Source organism: Dreissena polymorpha, chromosome 16 (genome assembly GCF_020536995.1).
Source record: "Dreissena polymorpha isolate Duluth1 chromosome 16, UMN_Dpol_1.0, whole genome shotgun sequence".
Classification (NCBI taxonomy): Eukaryota; Metazoa; Mollusca; class Bivalvia; order Myida; family Dreissenidae; genus Dreissena; species Dreissena polymorpha.
In genome coordinates this window covers 25,889,747-25,913,328 of record NC_068370.1, presented here as the reverse complement: position 1 = coordinate 25,913,328, position 23,582 = coordinate 25,889,747, and the positions used below count along the sequence as shown (strand labels likewise).

The 23,582-nt window shown below is 37.7% G+C and overlaps 1 protein-coding gene across 1 annotated transcript in view; it reads left to right on the top strand.

The window, feature by feature from the left end:
- LOC127861722 (microtubule-associated serine/threonine-protein kinase 3-like) overlaps positions 1-23,582 on the top strand; it is a 220,657-nt gene that overhangs the window by 83,869 nt on the left and 113,206 nt on the right. Inside the window, 2 exon segments of the mRNA XM_052400409.1 lie at positions 5,124-5,355; positions 11,307-11,404. Of these exon segments, the coding sequence (XP_052256369.1) occupies positions 5,124-5,355; positions 11,307-11,404 (330 nt within the window).

The window sequence follows — 23,582 nt, the reverse complement described above, 5'->3', positions numbered from 1 at the left end:
AAACAAATTATTGTCAAAATTCTCGAAAACTGTGACAGAATTTGTTGATACAATTATAATTGCAAAGATTCTTATAAATTTGAAATTTTAAAGTAATGTTATGAATTCAGTTCCCAAATTATGCTGATTTTTTGCTTTGGAGGAACATAACACATGCATCACAAAGGAATGACATGTTTTAAAAAATACAATTCGTTTATGATAAATGTTGATACCTTGTCACTAGGCAAATCACACAACTTGGTGGAAAGGGAAATTAAATGAAATTGTATGACAGCTGTGGATATTGCTTCTGTCTGGAGCATTGACATGCACATATTACATCTTCAAGAATGCTGTCAACATCACATCTCCACAAATGTGTGGCCCTATGACAGTGCACTTTTGGTGTATCCTCTCATGACAAATATGGTACATTTTGTGAGGTTATTGTGTAAGTATTTCATGTGCATCTCTAATTGATTGGTACATGTAGTGAGGTTATTGTGTAAGTACTTCATGTGCATCTCTAATTCATTGATACATTTATTTAGGTCATTTAGTAAGTGCTTCATATGCATCTCTAATTGATTGGTACATGTAGTGAGGTCATTGAGTAAGTACTTCATGTGCATCTCTAATTGATTGATTCATTTATTGAGGTCATTGACTAAGTGCTTCATATGCATCTCTAATTGATTGGTATATGTAGTTAGGTCATTGAGTAAGTACTTCATGTGCATCTCTAATTGATTGGTACGTGTAGTGAGGTCATTGAGTAAGTGCTTCATGTGCATCTCTAATTGATATGTACATGTAGTTAGGTCATTGTAAGTACTTAATGTGCATCTCTAAATGATTGGTACATGTAGTTAGGTCATTGAGTAAGTACTTCATGTGCATCTCTAATTGATTGGTACATGTAGTGCGGTCATTGAGTAAGTGCTTCATGTGCATCTCTAATTGATTGGTACATGCAGTTAGGTCATTGAGTAAGTACTAAATGTGCATCTCTAATTGATTGGTACATGTAGTGAGGTCATTAAGTAAGTACTTCATGTGCATCTCTAATTGATTGGCACATGTAGTGAGGTCATTGAGTGAGTAATTCATGTGCATCTCTAATTGATTGGTACATGTAGTGAGGTCATTGAGTAAGTACTTCATGTGCATCTCTAATTGATTGGTTCATGTAGTTAGGTCATTGAGTAAGTACTTCATGTGCATTTCTAATTGATTGGTACATGTAGTTAGGTCATTGAGTAAGTACATCATGTGCATCTCTTACTGAGGTCACAATATACTAACAGATTTTCTTCACAAATTCAATGTAAAAGCAATAACTTGAATGAAAATTTCAGTAAAACTTTTGCGCATAGAGACCCTCATAATCATACCTTTTCTGGAAGAGCATTCCAAGCCGAATTGATTTAAGCAATAAAATAGATAGGTCACGCGATATGTAAGAAAGAACTCGGCACAAATCAAAAGTAACTGTTTTACGGCCACCTAATTACAGGCTTCACTCCAGTTCATGAGGGTTTCCCGCCATCTGTCAAAGTCTTATGTAGTCCCAACCTTCAAGTAAAAGAGTGAATTTCTAGGAAACAACAATGTTTTCCCTTCCACATGCACACAGAAATATTCTAAAATAAAGTCATGGCAAGTTCCCCTATAGAGAACCATGTCTTCAAATAAATGATGTACATGTTTTTAGAGAGTATAGCATTGCACTCCAAAATAATTAAGAATATTGTAACCTTGATTGGTACATTTATTGAGGACATTGAGTAAGTGCTTCATGTGCATCACTAATTGATTGGTACATGTAGTTAGGTCATTGAGTAAGTGTTTCATGTACATCACTAATTGATTGGTGCATTTATTGAGGTCATTGAGTAAGTGCTTCATGTACATCACTAATTGATTGGTACATGTAGTTAGGTCATTGAGTAAGTGCTTCATGTACATCACTAATTGATTGGTACATTTTGTGATGTCATTCACTAAGTGCTTCATGTGAATCTCTAATTGATTGGTTCATGTAATTAGGTCATTGAGTAAGTACTTCATGTGCATTACTTATTTATTGGTACACTTAGTGAGGTCATTGAGTTATTACTTCATGTTCATCACTAATTGATTGGTATATTTAGTGAGTTCATTGAATCATTACTTTGTGTACATCATTGATTGAGTGATATATTGTGTGAGGTCATTGTTTTTGCACAGAATTTATTAAGTGGTATGTTTTGTAGGGTCATGTTGTTGTTTTGTTTGTCATTAATTTAGTGGTATGTTTAATGATGTCATTGATAATTTTTGTAAATCATAGTTTGTGTCTCTTAACTGTTAGCTTGGCTGTTTTCGGAGAAAACCCAAGGTATTGTCATAGCCAGCTCATCCGTTGTCCGAGTCGTGCTAAAACCTTAACATTGGCTCTAAAATCAAAGTGCTTCCACCTTCAACTTTGAAACTTAATATATAGCTGCACCTTGATAAGTTCTACACGCCCCACCCATTTTTGGGTCACTAGGTCAAAGGTCAAGGTCACTGTGACCTCTAATATAAAACTTTAACGTAGGCTCTAAATTCAAAGTGCTTCCACCTACAACTTTGAAACTTCATATGTAGATGCACCTTAATGAGTTCTACATGCCACATCCATGTTTGGGTTACTAGGTCAAAGGTCAAGGTCACTGTTACCTCTAATATAAAACTTAAAAACATAGGCTCTAAAATCAAAGTCCTTCCACCTACAACTTTGAAACTTCATATGTAGATGCACCTTGACCAGTGCTACACACCACACCCATTTTTGGGTCACTAGATCAAAGGTCAAGGTCACTGTGACCTCTAATATTAAAGTTAAAAATATGCTCTAAAATCAAAGTGCTTATACCTGCAATTTTGAAACTACCTATGAAGATGCACTTTGATGAGTTCTACACACCACACCCATTTTTTGGTCACTAGGTCAAAGGTCTTTTCTTCTGACAAGCTTTTATTTCTGTTGTTGTTCAATTTGATGTTAGCATACAACCACATACTTACGCCATGCAAAACTTTCAAGCACTTAGGGAATAAGTGACCATCTTTAGGATCATTTATTAGTTTCTGTTTTTTTCTCTATCCCCAAGAAGCTGTAGAAATGCATGTTATGGGTTCCAAGAACTGTCTTGTGTAACAGGAAGTTTTCTCAAACATCTTTTCAGTATTCATGAACAATGCTGACATTTAGGAATTTAGGGCAGTAACAGAAGTTTAATTACATCTCTTTGAGGACAATAATTAGTGGTTTTTTGTCTCATACAAAAATGCCAGTAACTAATACCTAGTCTTAAATAATAAGTTGTGTGTGGATTAAGGTGAAAATGAGTAGCCTGTTATAGCCAGTGGCAGCTTGATCTTGTATGAAAAATGTACATGCTGAAATATGAAAAGTTTAACATGAAATGTTTTCAGTTTGTAATCAGTATGTTGAAGTAATAGGTTAGACCTATTATTATGCCCCCCTTAGAAGAAGAAGGGGTATATTGTTTTGCGCATGTCGGTCTTTCGGTCCGTTCGTCTACCAGATGGTTTCTGGATGATAACTCAAGAATGCTTAGGCCTAGGATCATGAAACTTCACAGGTACATTGATCATGACTGTCAGATGACCGCTATAGATTTTTAGGTCACTAGGTCAAAGGTGAAGTTCACAGTGACTGGAAATAGTAAAATGGTTTCCGGATGATGACTCAAAAATGCTTAGGCTTAGGATCATGAAACTTCATAGGTACATTGATCATGATTGGCCGATGACCACTATCGATTTTCAGGTCACTTGGTCAAAGGTCAAGGTCACAGTGACTCGATATAGTTAAATGGTTTCCGGATGATAACTCAAGAATGCTTAGGCCTAGGATCATGAAACTTCATAGGTACATTGATCATGACTGGCAGATGACCCCTATTGATTTTCAGGTCACTGGGTCAAGGTCAAGGTCACAGTGACTCGAAACAGTAAAATGGTTTCCGGATGATAACTAAAAAATGCTTACACCTAGGATCATGAAACTTCATAGGAACATTGATCATGACTGGCAGATGACCCCTATTGATTTTCAGGTCACTGGGTCAAGGTCACAGTGACTCGAAACAGTAAAATGGTTTCCGGATGATACATTTTGTAACTCAAGAATGCTTACGCCTAGGATCATGAAACTTCATAGGTACATTGATCATGACTGGCAGATGACCCCTATTGATTTTCAGGTCACTAGGTCAAAGTTCAAGGTCACAGTGACTCGAAACAGTAAAATGGTTTCCGGATAATAACTCAAGAATGCTTACACCTAGGATCATGAAACTTCATAGGAACATTGATCATGACTGGCCGATGACCCCTTTTGATTTTCAGGTCACTAGGTCAAAGGTTAAGGTCACAGTGACTCGAAACAGTTAAATGGTTTTGGATGATAACTCAAGAATGCTTATGCCTAGAATCATGAAACTTGATAGGTAGATTGATCATGACTCGCAGTTGACCCTTATTGATTTTCAGGTCACTAGGTCAAAGGTCAAGGTTACAGTGACAAAAACATATTTACACAATGGCTGTCACTACAACTTACAGCCCATATGGGGGGCATGCATGTTTTACAAACAGCCCTTGTTTAGAATTTTAGTTCAGAAAATAAAAAACTAACCAAAATGTGTCCCACTGATAGAATGGTCAATAAATATTTAAAAACACCTTTTTTTTCTTCTGATATAGCTGTTAAGAGACAGTTAATTGAAGCTTGTTTAAATTTACTTTATGTTAGTTAAATAGCCAAAACTTTAGAGAAAATCAACCAAGGATGGTCCTTGTCTACCGAAAATTAACCCTTTCCCACATAAGAAGCAAAGTGAAATTGGCTATGTGCAAATGGCATAAAACCAGAACAGCCTGTGAGTAGCTCGCAGACTGTTCAGGTTTTATGCTGTTTGCTGGTCATCAGTAATTAAGGGTTTGAAATTATGCCTCTAAAATTTAAATTTAGTTAGAAAGATATTAAATTGAATGTAACTTTCTAAATGACTACAAATGCGTCAAAATATCTATCAAAGGGGTAAAGGGTTAAAGCTAAAATTTCCACATTCAATGTTATATTTCAGTCGGACCTGAACTCTATAGGATCAGCACCTCACTCTCCAGTCGGTCTGCGACGTTGCCATGACGAGTACACGAGCCCACTTCAACTCCACGGTGGGATTCGAAGGCTACAGCGCACACTTTCCGAGGACAACAAACACAGACGGGACAGCATGCCCTCCACTCCCATGGGGGCGCCACTGCCAACACTAGGGTTTCACTGCCCACCCTCCTCGCCTAGCCCCCTTGGACACTGTAAGTTACATCAGATGAAGAAATTGGAAGTTTTTAGTTAAAATAGTATAAACCTAATTTTTAGCTCGGCTGTTTACAGAGAAAATCCGAGATATTGTCATAGCCAGCTTGTCGTGTTGTCCGCTGTCTGCGTGGTGCTAAAACCTTGATATTTTGCTCTAAAATCAAAATGCTTCCACCTTCAACTTTTAAAGGTCATATGTAGATTCACCTTGATGAGTTCTACAGGCCACACCCATTTTTGGGTCACTAGGTCAAAGGTCAAGGTCACTACGACCTCTTAAAAAAAATAAAATTGTACAAGCTTTCATTACACCCCCACAAACGAAGTTTAGGGGGGTATATAGGAGTGAACTTGTCGGTCGGTCAGTCAGTCTGTCTGTCTGTCTGTTGGTCCGTATTAAGTGTCTGCTCTCTAATTCAAGTAGTTTTCATCCGATCTTCACCAAACTCGGTCAGAAGTTGTATCTACATTATGTCTAGGCCAAGTTCTAACATGGGCCTTGTCGGGTCAAAAACTAGGTCACAGGGTCACTAGTGCGTTTTAAACATTCAGCATGTTGTCCGCTCTCTAATTCAAGTAGTTTTCATCCGATCTTACCAAACTTGGTCAGAAGTTGTATGTAGATGATCTTAAGGCCAAGTTCGAACATGGGCCTTGCCGGGTCAAAAACTAGGTCACGGGGTCACTTTTTACACATTGAGCATGGTGTCCGCTCTCTATTTCAAGTAGTTTAAATCCGATCTTCACCACACTTGGTCAGAAGTTGTAACTAGATGATGTGTAGGTCAAGTTCGAACATGGACCATGCCGGGTCAAAAACTAGGTCACGGGGTCACTTAGTGTGTTTTGAACCTCACCATGTTGTCAGCTCTTTAATTCAAGTATTTTTTATCCAATCTTCACCAAAATTGGTCAGAAGTTGTATCTTGATAATGTCTAGGGCAAGTTTGAATATGGGTCATGCCGGGTCAAAAACAAGGTCACGGGTTCACTTAAGGTGTTTTAAACATCACAATGTTGTCTGCTCTCTAATTCAAGTAGTTTTCATCAAATCCTCACCAAACTTGTTCAGAAGTTGTATCTAGATGATGTCTAGGTCAAGTTTGAATATGGGTCATGCCGGGTCAAAAACTAGGTCACGGGGTATCTTAGTGCATTTTAAACCTCACCATGTTGTCCGCTCTCTAATTCAAGTAGTTTTCATTTTCATCAAATCCTCACCAAACTTGGTCACAAGTTTTATCTCAATGATCTCTAGGACAAGTTTGAACATGGGCCATTGCGGGCCTCAAACTAGGTCATGGGGTCACTTAATGCGTTTTTTAACATTCAGCATGGTGTCCGCTCTCTAATTAATGTAGTTTTCATCTTCACCAAACTTGGTCAGAAGTTTTATGGAGATGATCTTAAGGCCAAATTAGAACATGGGCCTTTCTGGGTCAAAAACTAGGTCAAGGGTTCACTTAGTGCGTTTTAAAGATTGAGCATGGTGTCTGCTGTTTTTTGTGAAGACGACATGCAAAATATGATGTGTCAATGCGGCATGTGGGGGTATTCGTCACGTCTGTGACAAATCTTTAGTTTATTCAAAACTGCACCCGCAGCCGAGCGTTGGCACCTGTTATGCGGTGCTCTTGTTAGCTTTTTTGCATCAAAAGCCTAATCCTTATTGAAAAGCTCTCCGAATTCTTTTCCTGTGTAGAACCAATACTTGGTGTTTTGGGGGGAGGGCTGAAAAATGCCCCAACCCCCAGTGGGGATTGAACCCATGACCTACCGGTTGCTAGGCGGACACCATAGTCACTATGCTAGGGTGACACTGAAAGTGAAACAGAATGAAGAAGTTATACGGGCAGGAACAGTTAAGCCTTTACCACCAGATACGCCCAAGAACATGTTTAAAGGAGCTTAGAAAATCAAATTAATTTTAAGACAGTTCTTTCTAGGTTCAAGTTTTAAAGACTTCATTTTCAACCCTAAGATACTGATGAGCAGCAAGCAACATTAAAACTTGAACGGACTGCGAGTTACTCACAGGCTGTTCTGGTTTAATGCTGGCTGGTCTTATGCATGTTGCAAAAAGCAATTTTCACTTTGGGTCTGTGTGGGAAAGGGGTTTGTCAACAGGCCTTTTTTAGATCATCTGATTGCTCAGATGAGCTTTTAGGATAAGTCTTTGTCCATTGTCTGTCTGTTTTTCGTCCGTCGTCCGTCCTTTCAAATTTGGCTTGTAAACACTCTAGAGGCCACATTTCTTGTCAGATTTTCATGAAACTTTGTCAGAACATTTGTATCAATGATTCCTCGATTGAGTTAGAAACTGGGTCATGCTGGTTCAAAAACTAGGTCACTAGGTAAAAAAAAAGTAAAACCTTGTAAACACTGTAGAAGTCAAATTTCATGCCCAATCTTCATGTAACTTTGTCAAAATGTTTGTCCTAATAATTTGTTGGTTGACTTCAAAAGTGGTTCCGGTTCGTTGAAAAACATGGCCACCAGTGGGCGGGCCAGTTTTCCTTATTTGGTAATAGAGAAACCTTGTGAACACTCTTGAAGTCGCAATTTTTGCCCAATCATCATGAAACTTGGTCAAAACATTGGTTTTATTGATATATCGGACGAGTTTGAAAATGGTCCAGATGGGAGAAAACATGGCCACCAGGGGGCGGGGCAGTTTTCTCTATATGTATATATTGAAAACATGTGAACACTCTAGAAGTCACATTTTTGGTCCAATCTTAATAAAATTTGGTGAGAACATTTGTTTTTTTATATACGTGAGTTAAGTTTGAAAATGGTTCCGGTCCGTTGAAAAACATGGCTGCCAGGGTGACGGGGCAGTTTTCCTTATATTTATATCGTAAAAAAGGCTTGTGAACAGTCAAGAAGTCAAAGTTTTTGCCCAATGATCATGAAACTTGGTCAAAACATTGGTTTTATTGATATCTCGGACGAGATTGATTATGGTCCAGATCGGTGAAAAACATGGTTGCCAGTGGGCGGGGCAGTTTTCTCTATATGTAAATAGTGAAAACATGTGAACACTCTAGAAGTCACATTTTTGGCCCAATTTTCATGAAATTTGGTCAGAACATTTGTTTCCTAGATAAGAGAGTTGATTTGTTTCCTAGATATAATAGTTGAGTTTGAAAATGGTTCCAGTCCGTTGAAAAACATGGCTGCCAGGGGGGGGATTTTAAGAGAATGATTTTCTTGATGCAAACCAAAGTCATAATCGTATCTGACTCATCTGGCTCAAACACTTGATCACTATGTCATATTTTTGACAAAGATTGAATGAACCGACTCCTCTCAGGTATGCGAACTAGGGCCATCTATGCCATTTTGTTTAAAGATTTTGTTAAGTTGGCAGTGTGTTTTTATTTAAAACAAATCAAATAATTATTTTTGGAATAAAGGAGGAACAGGGCCTGAAAATTTGAAAACTTAGATTCAGGAACCTTATTTGGATATTCAGACACAGATGTACCCCTGTGCTTAATGGTCTTGGGGAAAGGCCCTGTCTGCCATTGTTATAGTAATGTTTGTAAGAACATTCTGGCTGAAGATAGAGTGTGAAATTCGTGTGACTGCCTGACATTTCAATGTCAGATATAAGATATTAACTGTCATTCTTAATTTGTGAAGTTAGTGCACTGTTGTGTGCAAAATTTTAAAATTAGAGGCCTTTTTTATGGTTCAGTGAATCATCTGATGTAGCTCTACAAAATGACAAATTGTTCTGATAAAACTTGGATGAAGAATAAAATAACTGTTCAATAGATTTTGTAAAAGTAGATATTTAAAACAATGCCTGTTTTAGGGTCAAATAATAAGTAGGGATTTGCTTACAAAATCTGTTGCCAGAAAGGAATTTCTTGTATTTGATACAAAATGAATAATGGAATTTGCAAAAAACCTTGCCTTGGAGGAAAGGCAGTAATATGTCAGCAAAAAAGGAGGGCATATAGTGATCGGACTGTCCGTCTGTCTGTCCTTCCGTCTTACTTTGCATTTAGGTTTCGCAGTTAGGTTTTGAAAATTGCTCCTAACTTCTATGTCCCTTCACATATCAACTTGATATTTGGCATGCATGTGTATCACATGGAGCTGCACATTTTGAGTGGTGAAAGGTCAAGGTCATCCTTCAAGGTCAAAGGTAAGAAAACATGTATCAAAGCGGCGCAGTAGGGGGCATTGTGTTTCTGACAAACACATTTCTTGTTTGTTTCTTTAATTCTGCTGTTATTTTGCCCCATTATGAATTAAAAAAAGTATATATTTATTCCCAAATGACTGCTTTAAATTCCAAATTAAACATTTGTTAACAAAAATATTTTTTAATAAAATGCTTTATTTTGCTATACAGCTTTATGGGTTGAACCTTAGTTGATTTAATATTGAAAACACTCTGAATTTTAAAGTATTTGTGCTGCCATAGGCGGAGGGATATTGTTTTAGCGTTGTCCGTCCTCCCGTCTGTCCGGCCGGCCGGCACTTTTGTGTCTCGAGCCATATCTTGGAAGTGCTTTGGCGAATTTCATTGAAACTTGGTATGAGTATATATATGGATAAGAGGATGATGCAAACCAAATGGCATTGTACACCATCGGATAATAACGGAGTTATGGCCCTTGTATCTTGAAAAAATGCTTTTTTTGTGTGTCCGGAGCCATATCTTGGAAATGCTTTGAAGGATTTTATTGAAACTTGGTAGGAGTATATATATGGATAAGAGGATGATGCACATTGGCGTTGTCCATCCGTCCAGAAAACATTTGTGCCCAGAAGTATAATGGCGGGGGATATCAAATCAAGGAATTTGCTTGTTAATTTTTAATTCCAGTTGTATTCAATACAATCTAATTTTTTCAAACCCAAATGGCCCAGGCCCCATTCCTAGGCGGATACAATATCCACTATGCCAAGGCGACCTCCTTATTACTTCCTGTGGTATTTGAAGCTGTAGTTCAACATTTGCAAAATATGGTCTAGGTATTTTAAGTGTGGGTTGAGTTATAGATCACCATTAAAGGTCAAATCAATGCTGGATCGACAACTTATTACCACTTGTACTTTGTATGTGCCATATGGGGTCAGGATAGCTTCAGACCAGCCTGCTTATTCCTGCAGACCAGCCTGCGCATTCTGGTTAGGGGCCATGAGACCATAATAAATTGCGTGATTTTATAGCAGCCAGAGTAGCTCCTGACTGGACTATCATGTTCTCATCAGCACAGTGTGGTCAGCAGCTACATTGTCCTCTTGTCTACTTGAAATGGATAAGTAATGCTAGCATTGTATTTCATGTTTTAATGGCGTCCTTTCTCCAAGCATAACATTATACATTAATTAAAGCGCTGAAGGCACTGAAGTTGTTCGCTGTTGTCGTCCTTGATTAGCTTGTGTGCATTGCACAGGCTAATCAGTGTGCACAGGCTAATCTTATTTGACGTGCATTAAGCCCCATTTTCCCTGAAAGCAGCCAATATGTACAGATTTCAATGATAAACACTATACTGGCCAATGTCGTCTTACAAGCTGGTGTATACACTCACTGCTAGAGCAGAATCATTTGTTGTCTGCTCAGACAGGCAGCGGTAATTGTAGAGCGAGTTGCGGTTCTTACCGTAGCTAAGGCTTCTAAGCACATACTGATTTGCAAAATATGCTCTGTAAATTTAGTCGGCCGCTAACGCAACCAACTAAAAACACAATAACAAAATGACGTACATGTATATGACGCTATGCTGCTGCGTCACACGACCTCGTTCCAAATTCTCAACACCTTTAATGAGACCATGATAAATTTCATGAGATGGAAGCAAAGGGAGGTTCTGACCAGACTGTGCAGTTGCACAAGCTAGTTTGAAACTACGCTGGCTGAATATGGCATTAGATCCATTTAAGCACAACACACCTTGTATTGTCTTCTGTCATATTTCAGCTGTAGGAGCCCTGATAGAGCCTACAAATCTGATGAGGATCAGAAACACGGTCCTAGGTCAGTCTGCGCCATCCCTCACTGGGGCCATTGCAGCTGGGGTATGTAGGAAATGTGCATCTTAGCAGTTCACTTATGAGCTGTGTTCTGAGTAAACTGGGCTTAATACATGAGTGAAATGTGCCATCCCAGATTAGCCTGTGCAGTCTGCACAGGCTTATAAGGGACAACTTTACTCTGAAATGAAATTTTTCCTTTAAAGAAAATCTCTTCTTAGACGAAAATCAGTGGAGGCAGAAAGTGCCGTCTCTGATTTGCTTGTGCAAACTGCACAGGCTAATATGGGACGACACTTTACACACATGCATTAAGCCCAGGTTTTTCTTTTAGAACAATTCTCATATTGTAAGTCTTTTGAATAATATGCCCTTACTTGAGTCATTAGTGAACCTGAAGAATGTGTGGATTAAAACATGAAAATGTGAAACATATGTGTCACCTGCCATTTCTTAAATTAGATGACGAAAGGTGTTTAGACAGTTTTGAACTACAAAAAACATACATTGTCCAGTTGTTGTATTCATCGAGAGCTATTTGGATGTCTGTTAAATATGTTCATTGACCAAGCTTGAAACACCTTTGGGAAACATATTTATGCTCTGATATGTCTTGAAAATGAAGGAATATGAAGTAGTTTCTTCAACAAATTATTATGCAGTTCTTCTGATTTTGGAACCAATATATGGATCTTTTGTCCTATGAGTTTTATTTGATGAAAGCATTGTTATGATATTGTTAATGATTTGCACATATCATCTTGGCCTGAAGGTAACTTCAGTAAATACCTGCATCATTTGAAGTGAACAACCTGATACTGATGAGAGTAATTATTGATAGTTGCCAGGTCCCACTTTAGTAATGGATAATTGAGAACAGTCTGCTAATAATAAAGAAAAATGTCACATTATTGTTAATGATGATGTTGTTTTTTTAAACCACTTGCTGTTAAATTGTACTCCATGTTTTTGTTAACAGACATTTTGAAGTTTTCAATAATCAGTGGATGACATGTTGTTCTCTAGTTGTGTGTAATAATAAAGCAATCAACTTAACACCATCTTAAAATTGGTTTGTATCAGTATTTTTATGCCCCCCTTCGAAGTTATGCACATGTCGGTCGGTCCGTCCATCTGTCCGTCCGTCAGTCCGTCCACCGAATGGTTTCCGGATGATAACTCAAGAACGCTTACGCCTAGGATCATGAAACTTCATAGGTACATTGATCATGAATCGCAGATGACCCCTGTTGATTTTCAGGTCACGAGGTCAAATGTCAAGGTCACGGTGACTCAAACCAGTAAAATGGTTTCCGGATGATAACTCAAGAACGCTTACGACTAGGATCATGAAACATAATAGGTACATTGATCATGACTTGCAGATGACCCCTATTGATTTTCAGGTCACTAGGTCAAAGGTCAAGGTCACAGTGACTTGAACCAGTAAAATGGTTTCCGGATGATAACTCAAGAACGCTTATGATCATGAAACTTCATAGGTACATTGATCATGACTTGCAGATGACCCCTATTGATTTTCAGGTCACTAGGTTAAAGGTCAAGGTCACAGTGACAAAAAAACGTATTTACGCAATGGCTGCAACTACAACTGACAGCCCATATGGGCGGCATGCATGTTTTACAAACAGCCCTTGTTTTATCAAGTAGCTTTCAAGATTTCTAATGGAATATCTTTTAAGCTGGACAGGAAAGAAGTATTGCATGTGTGTCTGAATTATAAAGCCTTGTTCTGGGAAACTAGTCTTAATGCATGTGTGTAAACTTTTGTCACTTTCTGTTTTTTTGGAAGTTAACGTATAAAGGAAGTTTTTTGAGAACAAAATCCAGTCTTGGAAGAAAGTGTTGTCCCTAATTAGCCTGTTGAGACTGCACAGGTTTATCTGGGATGACACTTTACGCACATGCATGAAGCCCTGTTTTCACAGAGTGTGGCTCATAACAAAGGTGCGTCCTCTGTGACACGTAATGTTGTTTAGATAAATTACAGAATATTCTAATCAGATACTGTTTTGTATGCTTTGCATAAAATCTCAAACTCGCTTATTCAAATTATGCACTGGTAATGCAAATTCCTTATTTTCATGTGGGTTTAGGGAAATGTACTTTTTTTTTAATACTGCAGTCAATTTGCCTGCAATCCTGTGTTGGAAATTTGGTTTGATTGCAGATTTTGTTTGAAATAATTCAGGAGAATTGAAAAATGAAATTAGCAATCAGTGGGTTTGTTATTTCATGAACATTTCTGAGCCAGACCCTATTTACTAGTCTCTCTATTTGTTGCAGGGATTTTTTCCTGTTTTTGTGAAGAGGCCTTGGCCCCACCCCCATTTTGTGAAAAATATGTAGCGAACTGCTCAAAAAAGTGAAAAATGAGTCGCAAACTTTCTAAAATTGTGAAAATCAGAGTTTATAACTTCTATTATTGTGAAAATTTGAGTCGCAAACTTCTTGAAATTGGGCAAATTTGAGTCGCAAATTTCACAAAATTGTGAAAAATGGCCATTCTCACAGAAAGAAAAAAAGCCATGTGTTGTGTATTGGAAATTGTTGGTATCAGGTCATTAAACCCGTTCCATTTTAAGAAGCAAAGTGAAAATGGCTTTTGCAACCAGCATAAATCCAGAGCAGCCTGCGAGTAACTCGCAGTCTGTTCAGGTTTTATGCTTTTTGCTGCTCCTCAGGAACTATGGGTTGGAAATGAAGCCTTTAAGACTTGAATTTTTTAAGAAAGGTATTTACATAAATATGACTTTCTAAGGGACTGGAAATGCTTTAAAATACGTATATCTAAGTGGTAAAGGATTAAAGGGATCTTTTTACGGTTTGGTAAATTGACAAAATTGAAAAAAGTTGTTTCAGATTGCAAATTTTTGGTTTAGTTATGATATTTGTTAGGAAACAGTATTACTGAACATTTGCCATGGTCTAATATAGCCATTATATGCATCTTTTGAGGATTTAAAAACCTAAAAATTATAAAGCGTTGCAATGCGAAACGATTGAATTATTTGGAGAGTTCTGTTGTTGTCGTTTAAATTTGTGAAACTACGAAGATTGCTTATATAAGGTATAAAATACGCATCTTATGTATGCTTGGTAGGATAGCTCAGTCGGCTAAAGCGTTTTTACTTCAGGATTCCGGGGGTCACTGGTTCGAGCCCTGCTGCGGGCTACTTTTTTTTCCCTTTTTTAAATTATATTTTTGATTTTTTACTGGAGCTTTTAAAATTTAATGTTTACATTAATGAATATAAAGCATTTACTGACAAACTTCAAAACATGCAAACATCTGTGAAAAGGCCCCTTTAAGAGTCAAACTCTGCAGACATGGGGATTATTGCATGTGCAACTCTTTCTGTCTGAACTGGATTTTCGCTAAGAGAGGAGACTTCCTTTAAATGAAGAATACCATTAAAGTAGAAGGTTTCTTCCTTGATAGGCCTGTGCGGACTGTGACCACATTTGCATTAAATCCTGTCTTCCCAGAGAGAAGCTCATTTCTTGAAATAAAATACAGGGCATTTAGTTGGAGAGTGTGAAATAAAATACAGAGCATTTAGTTGGAGAGTGTGCATTTTTTTAATTTCTTTTTTTTTAAACTATGAAAGATGAATGATAATAACTGAATTAAAGTCATTTTATTCTTATTGTCAGCAATTGCTGAAGTCTTCACCACTGTGTATTATTATTAATCTAATAAACTGAGATACTAACAAGGGAGGTAACTGAATCCAAAATTGTTGTATCATGCATATTAAATTTCCCCCCCCTTGGTTAATGCAATTTACTATGTGAACATGCATGATAACTTCATAACTTTGAACAAGAGAAAGAACTGTGCTCATACTTGTTTTAGATTATGATAAATTTATTTCCCTTGTTGTACTTGAGTCCTGATTTGAGTATGTCATAGGCTAACAAAATCTACTTTACACTGACCTTTATGCCTGAATAATATGTATTATGTAAAATGGAAAAACATCGCTGAATTAATACAATGTCATTTGTTTTCATACCTAGGAATGGAGTTAGAATGAGATTGGGTAAAAGAATGTATTGAACATACAGTATTTTTGCTTTCAACATTTTACAGCAAAGTTTTCATATAATACAGGTGGAAATGTCAATCAGAAAAAAGACAATTTCAGTCTTTGAAATTAGCACACGCCCGATCGCCCGTGGCGAGTAAAATTACTACCAGGCACATACACAAATTCACGTTTGTGGCCCGCCGGGCATGTAAATTATTGAAGCCAATTGACAGTTTATAAAAAAAAATCGTAAGCGGTTCTTGATATTTGAAGATCTATTTTTCAATTTAGCGAACAAACACCTTGCCGTAAGTTGTAAAACAATGAAATTCGATTGGTTTAACAACACGCACCTGCTTGCACACGTCATCGTTATTGTTTTTGACCGATGCAGTTCGGTCACATTCGGTTCTTATCGACGGTTTCTCTAGACATTAATCGAGAAGATGCTTTTTGAATCGATCATTTCAATCAAGTAATACGCTTCCATTTTTGTCAATGTAAACAAATGTCATTGTTGACATAGAGGCAGTATCTTAGGTATGTTGATGGGGCTAAGCCCGATATAGCACTTCCACAATAGAAAATTGAGAATGATTTAGAGAAAAAGGAAGCCAAGAAATGGTACGATGACACCAGAGAACGCTCTTTTCAAGAGCACTGGTGTAACAATCGACCGTCTTAATTCTAGTGATTGATTAGCTGTAATTGTATTCACTACTATTGAAACAAATGTTCTGCTTTACTATGTGTAGCATGTAAGTGTTAAAATGTTTTGATTTGTTATAATTTTGGTTAAAAAAGTTTGGGCATGTAAAAAATTTATGCTGGGCATGTAAAATTTCTGAAGTAACTGGCCCGACTGGCATGTAACTTTTCAAAATTAATTTCGAAGACTGCAATTTAATCTTGTGTGTTAATTTGTGTATTGAGTAAGAGATGTGCTTTTTAAATTACATTGTTTTGTAAATTAAGGTTCCACTCCAAACAAAAACACTCTGGATAAGTTTGAAAGAAATAACCATGTTTTATGATATCATATGATAAATATATGATCAAAATAAAACCGTATCTAAGCATAACTGTTTTTAGTAGCGGCTTGCTCAAATTGCGGTCAGTTGACTACAAGCAAGCTTAGAATGGCTGTTTCCATTCTAACTCAAGCCATATAAATTGTGATGATATTAGTCCTGCGATTATTTAAAGGGCAGTTGTAAGATACTGGCCTAACTGTGCACATGAACTAGTAAAACTTTTTACCCTCAAAAAGTGTGAGTATGCAGTGATTTTTTATGCTCCCCGAAAGTTTTCGGGGAGCATATAGTTGCCAGTTTGAAGTTCCTTCCATACTTCCTTCCTTCCGTCACACTTTTGTTACCGTTTCTCATAGCACCTTCAATACTTTACTGATCTCTTTCATATTTGGCATGTAGGTACAGTACAGCCAAAGCGGAACAAACGTATTTCGCGATCCGCGGCGGCAAGGCGAAACGAGTCGATGCCGCGTCAGTCGTTGAAGCCGCGTCGGTATGCGGCGGCAAGTCGCATTTCGCCGCGAAACTTCGCATCTGTCCGCCGAGGCATGCCGCGGTCCACGACATGATGCCGAGTCGATGCGATCATAAAATATTATTTTTTTTAAATTATTAGTTACATGTAGTTAACAAATTTTGAAAGAACAATTATAATAATAATTAAAATCATAATAAATTTATTGTGCGCGGATTGTATTAGCATATACATGTAAGCATGGTTAATGTGTCTGGCCAATTATTAAGTTTGTTTCCCGCCCGTAGCGTATGTATTTCACACATAAACAAGGTCACGTAATTATGTTTTCGCACATACAAGTGGTCAAGGCTCCAGCATATGGTGGATTTATAAATTAATTGCATGTTGATTCCGCTATTATATTTTAACTGAGAAAATTAGCAGTTTGAAGCCACATCAATAATCAAGACGGTGACGACGTATTTGTAGTTTTGTTAATTATCAGCTTATTATAACTATTGTTTGAATATGCGTATATAAACACGTTTTATTTTGTTCATATTATACAGTTAGTATCGCTACTAATTACCCGATAATCCCGTATATTCCAGTTTTAAAGCAAATGCTGGTTAATATTTACGATACACAAACATTCTCGAGATTTCCTTAAGTATCAAATACATTTTGGCATTTGTTACTTTTTATAGAGATGATGAAATAACGTCTAATCGGGGCGTTTTTTTTTTCCACTGAACACGCGATTTACGCCTGACGTGATGTTCATGTATTTATACAACACAAAATACACCCAAACTTTCCAAACGACGTTCTACATGTCTGCATAATTTTCGCGCGCTTTTTATGAAACAAAGGATATTTTAGCACTGTTTATTTGACGCTAGAATTTGCCAAAGGACGCGTTAGCATTAAAATTCGGAAGTGTGTTTCGGATTACAAATTTAATAATGATAATCGAACGAAACATAAACAGTTGCGCGTAATTAATTCTACGCTACACATACATGTATGTACAAGTAGGTGGATATCTTTTCACTCGATCCGCCGCGTACGTATGCGGCAGATTTACTCCGCGAAAGTACGCGTGGTTAATACAGACTCGGCGTCGTTGCGCGGATCGATGCCGAGTGCCACGGCGATACGCCGCGTGAACACACGATTCGGCCGCCGCGGACTAATAATCTGGCCGTGGCGTAGCCGCGGATTATGTTTGTGCCGCTTTGGCTGTACTGTACCTTGCATTGACCTCTACCTTTTGATGAGGTTTGAGGTCACTGGGTCAAGGTCAAGGTCACCAAGGCTAATAATAATGTACTTTTTCCGTCACACTTTTGTGACCGTTTCTTATAGCACCTTCAATACTTTACTGATCTCTTTCATATTTGGGATGTAGGTACCTTGCATGGACCTCTACCTTTTGATGAGGTTTGAGGTTACTGGGGTCAAGGTCACCGAAGCTAATAATATACAGTTTCTCATAGCACCTTCAATACTTTACTGATCTCTTTCATATTTGGCATGTAGGTACCTTGCATGGACCTCTACCTTTTGATCAGGTTTGAGGTCACTGGGGTCAAGGTCAAGGTCACCGAGGCTAATAATATACTTTTTCCATCACACTTTGTTTACAGCTTCTCATAGCACCTTCAATACTTTACCGATCTTTTTCATATTTGGCATGTAGGTACCTTGCATGGAACTCTACCTTTTTATTAGGTTTGAGGTCACTGGGTCAAGGTCAAGGTCACCGAGGCTAATAATAATATACTTTTTCCGTCACACTTTTGTTACCGTTTCCCATGTCACCTTCAATACTTTACCGATCTCTTTCATATTTGGCATGTCGGTACCTTGCATGGACCTCTACCTTTTGATGAGGTTTGAGGTCACTGGAGTCAAGGTCACTGAGGCTAATAATATACCTTTTCTGTCACACTTTTTTTTACAGTTTCTCATAGCACCTTCAATACTTTACCGATCTCTATCATATTTGGCATGTAGGTACCTCGCATGGGCCTCTACCTTTTGATGAGGTTTGAGGTCACTGGGGTCAAGGTCACCGAGGCTAACAATAGAATATTCCGTCAAACTTTTCTTACAGTTTTTAGCTCACCTGATTGCTCAGGTGAGCTTTTCTGATCGGTCTTTGTCCGTCCTATGTCCGTCTGTCCGTCCGTAAACATTTGCTTGTTAACACTCTAGAGGCCACATTTCTTGTCCCATCTTCATGAAACTTGGTCAAAAGCTTTGCCCTAATAAAATCTTGGCCGAGTTCGAAACTGGGTTGTGCCGGGTCAAAAACTAGGTCACTAGGTCAAAAAAAAGAAAAACCTTGTAAACACTGTAGAAGTCACATTTCATGCCCAATCTTCATGTAACTTTGTCAAAATGTTTGTCTTAATAATATCTTGGTTGAGTTCAAAAGTGGTTCCGATCCATTGAAAAACATGGCCACCAGTGGGCGGGGCAGTTTTCCTTATTTTGCTATAGAGAAACCTTGTAAACACTCTAGAAGTCACAATTTTTGCCCAATCATCATGAAATTTGGTCAAAACATTGGTTCAATTGATGTTTCGGACGAGTTCAAAAATGGTCGAGATCGGTGAAAAAACATGGCCGCCAGTGGGCGGCGCATTTTTCTCTATATGTATATAGTGGCAGTTTTTCCCATTTGGCTATAGAGAAACCTTGTAAACACTCTAGAAGTCACAATATTTGCCCAATCATCATGAAAGTAGGTCAAAATATTGTTTTTTTATAGATATCTCAGACGAGTTTGAAAATGGTCAGGATTGGTGAAAAAACATGGCTGCCAGTGAGCGGGGCATTTTTCTCTATGTATATAGTGAAAACATGTGAACACAGTAGAAGTCACATTTTTGGCCCAATTTTCATGAAATTTGCTCAAAACATTTGTTTCATTGATACGAGAGTTGAGTTGAAAAATGGTTCGGGTCAGTTGAATAACATGGCTGCTGGGAGGGTGGCAGTTTTCTCATTACGCCCCCCCCTTTCGAAGAAGAGGGGGTATATTGTTTTGCTCATATCGGTCCGTCCGTCCACCAGATGGTTTCCGGATGATAACTCAAGAGCGCTTATGCCAAGGATCATGAAACTTCATAGGTACATTGATCATGACTAGCAGATGACTCCTATTGATTTTTAGGTCACTAGGTCAAAGGTCAAGGTCACAATGACCTGAAATAGTAAAATGGTTTCAGGACGATAACTCAAGAATGCTTACGCCTAGGATCATGAAACTTCATAGGTATATTGATCATGACTCGCAGATGAAATAATGATGAAACTTGACCAGGATGTTTGTCTGGACAATATCTAGGTCAAGTTTGACATTTGGTAAAGATTGAATGAACCGACTCCTCTCAGGTGAGCAACTAGGGCCATCTTGGCCCTCTTGTTCATAGTACCTTCAATACTTTACCGATCTCTTTCATTTTTGGCATGTAGGTACCTTGCATGGACCTCTACCTTTTGATGAGGTTTGAGGTCACTGGAGTCAAGGTCACTGAGGCTAATAATATATTTTTCCTTAACACTTTGTTTACAGTTTCTCATAGCACCTTTAATACTTTACCGATCTCTTTCATATTTGGCATGTAGATGACTTGCATGGACCTCTATCTTTTGATAAGGTCTGGGGTCAAGGTCAAGGTCACAGAAGCTAATAGAAGATTTTTTTAGGTGGTTATTAACACATAGATTGACAAAGCGCATCATCAGGGAGCATCCATTAGTTACCACTGATATTCTTGTTTACCTCTGCATCCTGTGTCCAAGACACAAAACAATTGCCGTAGACGCAAAGTTTAAGAATATGTGCATCCACAGGATGCAAGCTTTTTTTCAAATAGCAAGTCCGTCTGAAATTGCATTTGATATTATTGCACTTCCCATACAAGATGAAATGTGTGCTAAAACAGTATGCTGTCAAATTTTGCACCACTCGCAATAATCGGATAATCAATTGCTTTGGACCAATGAAATTAGTCGTGAGTAAATGGTGAAGGGGTAGGCGGTGTAGGAGTAAATATTTACATATGAAAAAGCACATTGTTTCTGATGTCAGCGAAACTCCATCTGCAAAAATGGGTCATAAGCAGAAACATAAGAGCAAAGGTCAGCAGACTTTGTTCAGTTGTTTTTTGCAAAGTGATGCAAGTTCTAGCGCATTTTTATCAACAACCACCGTTACCAGTGAAGACTGCAACAATGACATTCATCCAAAAAGCTAGTAATAAATAGTGGGAGAAACTGTTTGGCTTGCTGGCCTTTGACGATAATTCCAAGAGTATGTACTGCAAATTGTGAATGGATTCTAAGACAGGAGACTTAATTAATTGATGAACTGAAATTAATAAAAACAACAATCAAAGTTACTGGGCATAAGCATTGTTTCAGCAAATTAAATACCTGGAAACAGCTTCTAATTTGTTATACCCCCATTATTATTGGTAATGGGGGCTATATAGGAGTCACTTTGTCGGTTTGTCGGTCGGTCTGTCTGTCGGTCTGTCCTGAAATTTCAACCAATCTTCTTCAAACTTGGTCACAAGTTGTATCTTGATGATGTATAGGTCTAGTTTGAATATGGGTCATGTCGAATCAAAAACTAGGTCACGGGGTCACTTAGTATGTTTAAACCGAAAGTTTGTCCGGACCACAACTATGTCATTTATCATTAGATTTTAAAATAACTTGGTACATTTAATCACCATCATGGAACGGTTTGTTGTGTGTAAAAAGTACATCAATATCTCCAAGGTCAAGGTCACACTTGGAGTTCAAGGGTTAAATGCTTGTCCAAGGTGAAAGTCACACTTTAAGTTCAAAGGTAAAAAAAAGCCATAAATGAGCTTGTCCGGGCCATAACTATATTGTTCATTGTGAGATTTTAAAATCATTTGGCACATTTGTTCACCATCATTGGCCGGTGTGTCGCACAAAAGAATTACGTCCTTAACTCCAAGGTCAAGGTCACATTTTGAGTTCAAAGGTCAAAAATGGCTATAAATGAGCTTGTCCGGGCCATAACTATGTCATTCATTGTGAGATTTTAAAATTACTTGGTACATTTTTTCACAATCATTGGACAATGTGTCATTCAAAAGAATTACGTCAATATCTCCAAGGTCAAGGTCACACTTGGAGTTCAAAAGTGAAAAATGGCCATAAATGAGCTTGTTCAGGCCTTAACTATGTCATTCATTGTGAGATTTTAAAATGACTCTGTACATTAACTTTGTTCACAGTCATTGGAAGGAGTGTCATGCGAAAGAATTCAAGAGATCAAAGGTCAAAATGGCCATAAATAATAATGGCATAATAATTCTTAAAAGTCACCATAAATTATATTCTCTTGTTTTGTGAAGACAGCATGCAAAATAGTCTGTGTCAATGCGGCACATGGGGGTAAACGTCATGTCTGTGACAAAGCTCTAATTATTTTTTAAGTGCTAAATTCATTGAAAGACAGTTAATAATACTTGGGTCTCACAATTTCAGTTTTGGACTCGCTCATTTCTAGCTACAAAAAAAATCCATTTGGATACAAAGTTTTCTACATTATCACCCAAATATCCCAACTCATAAGAATTAAGACATAGAAAGGTAAATTTGGCTACATACAATTTTGAGCCAAAGGGAGCCCTGTAGCTGATTGAGTCCTATGACTTGCATATGTAAAATTGTAAAAAAATCACTGGTATGTCTGACAGCTAAAAAATCAAAGCGTTGAAGGCACTGTAGGTGTTCGCTGTTGTATAAGTTAAGACGCAACTCAGTTTAAAAATTATGTTGTAGCTTTTTATATTGCAAGTTTTAAATGAACACAACCCGTTCAAATTTATAAAGAGTGTTCTTAAAGCACAAGTTCAAATGTGTTTTTTTTTCAATCATTAATAAAAAATATAATTTAAGCCTCATTTTGGAAAAACAGGGCTTAATGCATATGCATAAATTGCCATCCCAGTACCAGAGACTCTTTAAACGAAAAACATTATAAAAACAGATATGTCGTCCTTGATTAGCTTGTGCGCATTGCACAGGTTAATTAGTATGCAAGGGCTAATCTTATTTGACATGCATTAAGCCCTGTTTTCCCTGAAAGCAGCCAATATGTACAGATTTCAATGATAAACACCGATCTCGTCTAACAAGCTGTTAAACACTATAAGTTATATAAACCCTCTGCAGTGTACCAGTGGGGAACTATAAACAGGCAATTGTGGTGGTTATCTTTCCCAGCAGACGCTCATAGCATTTGTCGACTGCTGCAACAGGCAGTGGTTGTCTTTCCATACCGTAGCAAAGGCTTCTAAGCACTTACTGATTTGCAAAATATGGTCTGTAACATAAGTCAAATGATTTTCACCAAAAGCTTTGTCACGTGATTGGAAAGTGGCATTCAGAGTTCCACCAGTGGGGATTGAATAGGCTGCAGTGTGATTGTTTGGTCAGTATATGGCTCGATTTCTGCAGATGCTTTATTGATTGTATGTCAAATGTGATAGAATTAATATGGGATTCAAAGGCATACATTTAATTTCCACTTGCCATTAGTTTTTTTCCGCAGTACAGTTCAATTCAAATATTGTTTCTACCTCTCTTTCCATTTCGAAACTTCTGTGCTTGAATAGAGC